We start from the raw sequence: 8,366 nt of genomic DNA, 5'->3' as shown, positions 1-8,366 counted from the left end.
ATCTTGACAGAATGTGAGTGTATTGATCTTCTGCTGAGCTCGAGCCTCGCTAGCCGAATGCATCGTTGATCCCTTGACAGGGTGTGAGTCTGTTTGTTCTTTGTCGGGCTTGGGCCTCGCTGACCGAACATGTGACTGATTCCTCGACAGTACGTGAGTGTGTTTATCCTCTGTCGAGCTCATGTCTCGCTGACTGAACACGTCGCTGATCCCTTGACAGGATGTGAGTGTGTTGATCCTCTATGAAGCTTGAGCTTCGTTGAATGAGCACATCCCTGATCCCTTGACAGTCTGTGAGTGTTTTAATCCGATGTCGAGCTCGAGCACTGATGTATTGATAATGACAGTATGCAAGTAGATTTATCCTCAGTCATTTCTGCCTTTTGATCAAACTTTAACAGTATTGCTACCGGCCTGAAGATTATGAGATGTGGTCCACGTTACGATCCTCGGCATGTCCCATTGCTCACAGCTCGTTCACATAATTCTCATCTCAAAGGCACACTAGCTCTCTGGGTCATCAACATTGGAGAAAATCATGCAGCTTGGTTCTGGTGAGATTTTGCGCCACATTGCAATGAAACTGCTGATGATTGATCATAAGCTGCTGTTATTGTCTTCGAAAATGCTTTTTATCTTTTGGAACAGCAACGCTTTAGATTGAGACGGGAGACCGTTTCCGTTTTCCCTGTTCGTATTGCCCTTCAGCAGTACATGGCGTCTCCCAATGCAGCTGCTGTGAGGAAAGCCGTAAGCTCTGCCGTCCACGCATATGAAGCAAACCCCTCTCGGTGGATAGCAGGGTCATCCAAACGCTCTCAGAAGAAGGATTTGATCGAGACTATCACTGAAGTTGTTTTACAGCACCGCCTGCGTATGTGATATCTAGTGCAATTGTCACAGTCCCGCTGATATATTCGTATCCAGCAAGACCTGAAGTCTAAGCAACATGACGATCTTATCGAGAACATTGGGCTCAGTGAATTGCGGTTTCCTGACGGGCAGAGGGCATGTTCACCAAGGTGGTTAAGGATATGGAATTGTATGAAATGTATGACCAAGCAATGTGCGGTTTTTTATATCATGGTGGACGCATGTGTGATGGAAAATGTGCTACTGATTTCGTACGATGTTGTGACATTCTTAAAAAGATCTGTATACTTCCATACAAGTTGGCTTGATCTGCGGAGGCATAGGCAACTCGCCAAGGCTGCCATTGTGGTTAGTCGAAGGTGGTGACCGAGAGGATGTAGTTCGAGAGCTAGATTGTGGCTCTCAATTGTGCGGTGCAAATCAGCCATGTCTCCGCATTGTCGAAATCAGATTAACTGTGCATTTCGTATATGATCCTTCCGAATGGACGCAAGCAGTTTGATAGTGGCCAATGGTGAGACCAAGGTCAAATGAATCACCCTGATGTTTGAAATGTGCGAGCAAAATGCCAGCGAGGTTGTTACGTAAATGCAAGGGCATGGCGGGGATGTTCTTGGAAACACATCTCGAGTACAGCTTGATAGTACCTTCTGGCTGTCTCAAAATCAACCACGCCTCCTTTCTGATGAAAACGCTGGAAAAAGTCACTCGCAAGTGTGGAGAATTTGTGATCGGTCAAGGCGATATGTTGTAAGAAGATGAAGCGCTATTAAATGGACCCTCAATAACTTCGCCAATGCCCTTCACTTCTATTTCCACCTGTTTCATGAGCTAGACCACCTCGATTTGGAGCCAAAAGTTCGTGAGGAGATGGTAAGTCGACGATTGTTTGATATTGCTCGATTGCATACTGCATCTTCAGTATTTCTGCAATACTTGAAGCGCGAAAGAAGAGCGCTCGCGTATTTCACCATGCGAGCACATCTGGCTGGGTGCCCGAAAGTACAGGGAGATAGTGCACCAGCGAAGTTATCAAATGACAAGGTGGATGTCATCGAGCATGCCGTCTTCTTTGAAACGAATGAGAAAAGCTGTGGCAAAGTTTACAAGGGTGATCACTCGCATTGGATGTCCAATTGGGCAAAGAGCCAATCCCGCACGGTGACATTCCATGACGCATGCATACCCTGCACGACTGCCCTATTATTGAAAACGCAAGACCAGGGCATTTGCGAGAACGTCCAGTAATTGATTACAACTATCAGAGGACAGATTCGAGATCATGCCCAGCGGCAGTGTGCGATGGCGAAAACTAGGTCTGAGGGGTTAGCTTGCAGAGCCTTCACCCAAAGATTGTGAGCTCGCATCAGCAGCTGAAAGTATCAGTTGACAACATGGTATGGCACTAAAAGATATAGTCGGAGTGTACCTCATTAATCCCCTATGGCGCAGGATCTCCAGATATAGGAAGTTTTGACATCGGTGCAGTGAACAGTCGCCGATGATTGTAACTAGCAAGTGGTAAATCATGATACAAAGGTTAGCATGGAAAATTCACCTCACCACTGCCGTCAGCGGAGTGTAACCGCAAGCGGATTATCTCAACTGACAATGTGAGTTTTGTCTGTCTCACAACATACTACACATGCCATATCGGTGACAGCTTTCGATTTGAAATGGCTGAATCTTCCCAATATCAAGAGCGCATTTCACACACTAGTTGCTCGGGAGTCAGGATCGCTACCATCTTTTCGGGACTGGAAAATGCGTAATTTCTGGCATCCTGACGGAGCGTGTCCAGGGGTTTCTGAGTGCTCCTGAGTCTGAACCTAGCCGTCAAGGAACCAGTCCCACTTTGTATACGGAGGTGCCACAGACTGGCATGATGAGTCACCGTGACTCGTTTCAGACGTAATTTAAATGGCTGCAGAACTGGCAAGACAATATAATATCATCAGCCAAGTAGTCTTGTACACACCGAATGAAGCTCATTAACTTGAACGTTGTCCATACAGGCGTCACTAGCGAGAAGACCAGATAAAAGACATGCTTCCTTCCATAGGAAATAACACGGTAATATGCCTGCAGTATGGAGAATTAGAACGCACCTGTATACTCGGTTGGTTGGTCATCTACTGCGCCAGCTTGAATGATTGTCCCGGCCAAGAGACCACTTGGTCACTCTAATTCTTTCTGACTTTGCTCTGCATTCCGGTCGCCATTCAGGTCAATTCGACGAGTTCCGTACCTTTTTTTCCCATTTCCGTTCGATGGCAGTGCCATCACCACAACATTTGTTCAGATTGCCCATAGGCACCCGTGTTTAAATTTCGTAGCAGCATCATTTGGCCGGATGGAGGCACATTGTCTCAGAAGAAGGTAATATTCAGCGAGAAAAGTAGATGGTACTAGTAGTGGTAGGACAGCGTCGGATCGGATTACATAATGAGGGTCGCGCGGAATGTCGTACTAGTTAAGCGGTTGTCATCTTTCACCAGTCACCTCTGGCAGCTCTGCGGCACGCGACTGCTGAAGTATATATTGTTATTATACTGGCTCAAGTTGACAGTCATTACCATGGTTAGTACCACCACCATTGTCTTCACGATCGACTGTACTGATTCCTCATAGTGACGCAAGTTCAGCGTTACTCGGCATGCTTTTACCAACAGCATTCTATCAAGAATGGAGTTCTTGTCACTCGACCCTTTCAAGTTGTACACACAGGAGGGGTGATCCAGGCGGATCATCAACCAGGGTTCGAACATGGTCATATATGCTTATGCCAGACCGCCATCTGTGAGTGCATTCTTTTGTGCAAGTGCTGGCATGTGACATGACACACTTCGTAATCACTGCGAAGTGGCTCACGATGCCCCCACAGATACCATACATTCGTAGCACTCTGTCAGTCGGCTAGTTTGCGTAGCCCTGTACGTTTTCACCGTTGTCAAGAAATGTCATGAGTATTATGTCTGATAGTCAAATAATATAGGAGGCACACGCAAAGGGTCTTCTTGCGTCACCTATATAACTAATCTTCAACATTTGCATGTCAACCTAAAGATCATCCTTACCCGTTATCTGATAATGACTTCCTGGCAACAACCAGGTGAGTGGAAGCTATGTAGCCAGCATGTTGCATAGTTTTGTTCATCATCTTTTGAAAAGTCCCCAAGTCGATATCGATATCTCATGTTATCGCCATTCTCTGTACCATCTTTAGGCTTGTCTACAGAGGTTGGACGCGTCACTTGTGGTGGGAGGATGCGTGGGCAGCATTTGCACTGATCTCAGACGGTAGAAATTTCGTTATGTGCTGATGATTACATAACCAACTGCCGTGTCCCCAGTTATTTGCCTGCTATGCATCTGGATCCATACCTCGACAAGTTGTGAGTATTTGACTTCACGCTCCAATATCTACCTTACTTTTATGTCAGTCCCGGGATGGACCTTCTCTGTGGCTTTCACCTCCGTCGTATGGTGAGCATCGTAGCTCACTCGGTTATCTTTCTAATCCACTAGTCCAGGGCTGCGCGCATGAGCATCATTTTCTCAATCATCCGAATCGCCAATTCTTCAGGTTACAAGTACCAGAAATGGATCATCTATCTCATCACAGTATCCTTCGCGGGTATGTGGGCTGCGGTATTGATAGATAAGAACGAAACGTGCGTCTTCGTGTGCCAGAATACCAAGCCAGTAGCGCTCTTGCAAATGATTAGTTGGTTCCTCTTTCTGCTTTCTATGCTTGTGGACCTCAAATTATGTTCCTGCAGCGGATGTTGTCGCGGATATTTCCCTCATTATTGCGCCGCTGTTGTTCTGGAAAAATACAGGGCTCTCACGCAACCACAAAATATTGATCCTCTCCCCATTCAGCGCGTCGCTTCTTATCACTGTCATTACAATCCCCCACTCCATAATGCTCCTTCGATCTGCCTCAGGAAAGACGCTCATCATGGCGCATGTCAAGGTATGCATGCACTTACTCGCGTTCCTCTGCAACATCTGACGGAGGTTAGGCCGCCCTCAGTCTCATCATCTGCAACCTCCTGGTGATCGTTACTGCGGCATACCGCGTATGCCGGAAGGGAACACTTGATCCAGACCAAACATTTGGATCTCCCGTAATCTTCACGAGCATTCTCGTGGCAGAAACCCTCGCCAACACGATTCCCATGCAGGACACAACTCGAGAATTGACGACAGGCGCTGACTAGGGAAATAGAAGATGAAAGACGTAAACGTATTTTGCCAAAGAGCGCACTAGCACGGAAGGATTGAAAGCAACATGCGCAAGCACTTTGTCCACCTTACGATGCGAGGCTTTTTTTATATAAGTGGGTTTTGATGTATTATTTAGTTTACCTTTTTCCCGGCCGTTGTGTGCAGCGCGAAATCATATGGTTTTTTTGGGTCATCATCATCAAGTGCCTCGTTCTTCAGTTTCCCTGCCAGGCAATTTCTCCAGGTGCAATCCCATTGCGATATCGCCTTGTCCATGCCACAGCTGAATATGAAACAAACGTCCATTCATCGTACTGCGCAATCATGACGCATTACATGAACGCCGCACATGACCTGCTCCCACAGCACCATGCAAAAGAAAAAGACAACCGGGGCATAAAATGGTCCTATACAGCCTCATAACCAAGCGCATGTCAAGGCACTTCCTCCACTGTACCAAAAACAGATCATCTGATTTCACAAGATGCAAATACAGCACGAGCGAGGATCATCGTACATACATCATAGCACAACGATTATCGTCCAGAAGCAGCAACATATGAATCCAACGGTGCTGCACGCTTCTGTCAGGACAAAAAACTTTCGTCAATGGACAAACGACCGCTCTGCACCCCTAATGTTCCCAGCAGACTCATGTAAGAGCAGCACAAATACGCCGGTGATGGCATATACGACGACGCTCGTCCACACTGGGATCCCGCGGTTCAAGACTAGAAGTACACCACCGAGCAGAGGAGCAATCATTCCGCCTCTGAGATCGATGAATATAAGTTAGGTTTTGTTGTGGTAACAATCAGACGACGATACATACATTCGTGATAGCGCGGATGCAATGCCACATGCTGTTCCCCGGACCTTGGTGCCGAATATTTCTGGTGTCCAACTAGAAAGCGTCAGTACTATGCACTCATATCGGGAAACTACTGGGTCGTACCCATATAATACAGCATACATGGTCTGTATCAACTCTGTAAGAACAAGGAACAGACATTCCAAGAAGAGTCACCCACCGTCGCACTAAGACTGATCCCCACCGAACTCACGCGCACCAAAAGCGCGCTTCTGACAAGCACGAATACGACACAGAAGAACGCCGTAACAAACGTGGTCACAGCCAGCGAGCCCCGCCGACCAAGAGGACTTTCAACCATATAGGCTCCAAGCTGCAGTCGACCGTCAAGCATCAACACATTATGTGAACAAAGCAATGGAAGACATACGATGGCACCGGGACATCCTCCCAGCGTAAATATTAAAACATCCCACAAGCTATGTTCTAGAGACTTGGTCGAAGTATCATCACTCGACCCAGTTTCGAGCAGCTTGGGGAGGTAGACATTAAACATCGTGTAAGCTAGGACTCAACATGAGATGCTGATGCTCCACATGGTCATAGAAAACTCACCTAATGACATAAAGAACCACACGCCCCACATGAGTACCGTCGTCCGGAACCACTCGGGGGCCAAGACCATGCCGACACGGTCTAGCCATGCAAGCAGTGGTCGACGCGCCCATCTAGGCAACACGCTCCCAACACGCTGTTTCATCTCAAAAGACATTACAGATGACGGCCGTGAGTGTATAATTTTTTGGCCAGACCGCGGGCGCGCTTCGGGAGTGGACAAAAGGACTTTTGGTTCGGACACTGAGTCTCGAGAGGAAGAGTGAGAGTGATGCCCGCGCGCAAGGCTTTGTCCGCGGGCAGGGACCTCGCCAACGGGAGTTATGAACAAATGTCCATCTAATGCATCGTGAGTAGCTTCGTCCATCGACTGGTAGACTTTTGTCGCGTTCTGATCGCTCGAAGTGCTGCTGCTATCTGCACATGCATCGAAACAACGTCTCGCTATTTGTGTGAGGATCTTGGGAGTTGGAGTTAGGGAGGAATGGTACGCGCTCCCCTGCAGACGCGTGTGCTTCGGAGATGGGTGGAGGCCTGTCATCGACGTCTTGTAGCTCTATTGGTAACTCGGAGCCATTGAACCTGGAAATGAGCTGGAGACTTTCTAGTGCTTCTTGGTGACGACCAGCGTGTACGAGGTACCGCGGAGACTCGTGCAATCGGAAGAAGACCATGCGTGCGAGAAACATCGAAAGTGTCTGTGATGATCAAGGTCGGAGACAGTTACAAATTATCTGAGGAGGACATACGATGACACCAAGGGATACGAGCATGAATTTCCAGCCTGTATTCTGAGTAACGACATCGCAGGGCTTGTTAGGGGGACATGAACGAGAAGGGATGACTATTAATGCAACGCCCGCGGATAGAACGGAGCCGAGTGAGAAAAATACGGAAAGAGCCGTGACGAGATATTGCTTCCCGTTAGGCATATGTTCGAGAAGAAGGGTGCCATCAGTTGGCATTGAACCCTAAATCGTAGACGCCCAATAATAAGTCAAGGAGGCCATCAAGATGGAATATGAAATATTAACGTACACCAACTGCGCTACCAAGGAAGAATAGGAGGATACACAATGACGAAAACGACCATGCAAACGACGAGAGGATACCGAATAACGCGGTGAAAAAGAGTGTCGCGTTAAATGCAGCACTGCGCCCTAGGAGGTCGGAGCAGGTTCCCCAGCCCACAGCACCGAACATCATGCCGGCGAACATGGACGATGAAAGAGTCCCGATGTAGTTGTCAGGAACTAGGCGAGGGTTATATGATAACCCACTGTGGGCATGAAGGGAATTTACCTGAATAATGTTGTTGTACTCTAGGGAGAATTATTGCAACAGCTTGAATCCACATCTGAGCGATATGTCAGAAAAGTAGGGGATGGTTCCGTGAGCTACTCACATTATCTGCCATCCATCCTGGTGGAACGTATCATGATTAGTTATGATTGACAGGAATATTGTCGAATGACGAGAAGTGGTACTCACCGAACCCGCATAATGACAGCAACGTCCATTGATAACTCCCTGCTCGATGTCAGTACCATTTCAGAAACGCGAGAGCGCTGGGACGCACCCATCCCAATCCTATCAATAGTCTTGTCCAACGGTGTCCGTTTATCATACTCAACATCCTCGAAGTCATCGATACCCTGTTCCGTGTCCTCAAAATAGGTCATCCTGAGATCCGATGCGCGATGGGTGACAGAAGCCATTTTTAGCTGCAGGTGTGAGGGCTTATATATTTAGGACTGATTACGCGAGTAAGACGCTGGCAAGTTACGAAGAGTTGTTGCTATATTCGATAGCAGTGTTCACTGCACTCTCGATG

The 8,366-nt window shown here is 47.6% G+C and overlaps 2 protein-coding genes across 2 annotated transcripts; one reads left to right on the top strand and one right to left on the bottom strand.

The window, feature by feature from the left end:
• Positions 1-3,360: 3,360 nt before the first annotated feature.
• On the top strand, positions 3,361-5,099 carry EDB93DRAFT_1230764 (uncharacterized protein; the record flags this gene model as incomplete). Its single annotated transcript, XM_041451281.1, has 9 exons — positions 3,361-3,453; positions 3,505-3,672; positions 3,758-3,806; positions 3,856-3,985; positions 4,045-4,173; positions 4,227-4,359; positions 4,407-4,600; positions 4,656-4,852; positions 4,902-5,099. Exons 2-9 carry the CDS (start codon positions 3,530-3,532, stop codon positions 5,097-5,099), a joined length of 1,173 nt encoding a protein of 390 aa, XP_041304709.1. The 5' UTR covers positions 3,361-3,453; positions 3,505-3,529.
• A 613-nt stretch (positions 5,100-5,712) lies between these two features.
• EDB93DRAFT_1253299 (MFS general substrate transporter) lies at positions 5,713-8,250 on the bottom strand (the record flags this gene model as incomplete). The annotated part of the gene is made up of 13 exons (XM_041453432.1): positions 5,713-5,878; positions 5,939-6,010; positions 6,062-6,084; positions 6,138-6,290; positions 6,348-6,481; positions 6,533-6,992; positions 7,024-7,230; positions 7,282-7,503; positions 7,571-7,785; positions 7,835-7,889; positions 7,938-7,954; positions 8,024-8,062; positions 8,112-8,250. 13 exons carry the CDS (start codon positions 8,248-8,250, stop codon positions 5,713-5,715), a joined length of 1,902 nt encoding a protein of 633 aa, XP_041304708.1.
• Between the last annotated feature and the right edge of the window lie 116 nt (positions 8,251-8,366).

The sequence above is a fragment of the Suillus bovinus genome (genome assembly GCF_016758785.1).
Source record: "Suillus bovinus strain UH-Sbo-P2 chromosome Unknown EDB93scaffold_57, whole genome shotgun sequence".
NCBI lineage: Eukaryota > Fungi > Basidiomycota > Agaricomycetes > Boletales > Suillaceae > Suillus > Suillus bovinus.
Note: the sequence above shows the minus strand (reverse complement) of the source record. Positions and strands in the feature narration are given on the sequence as shown.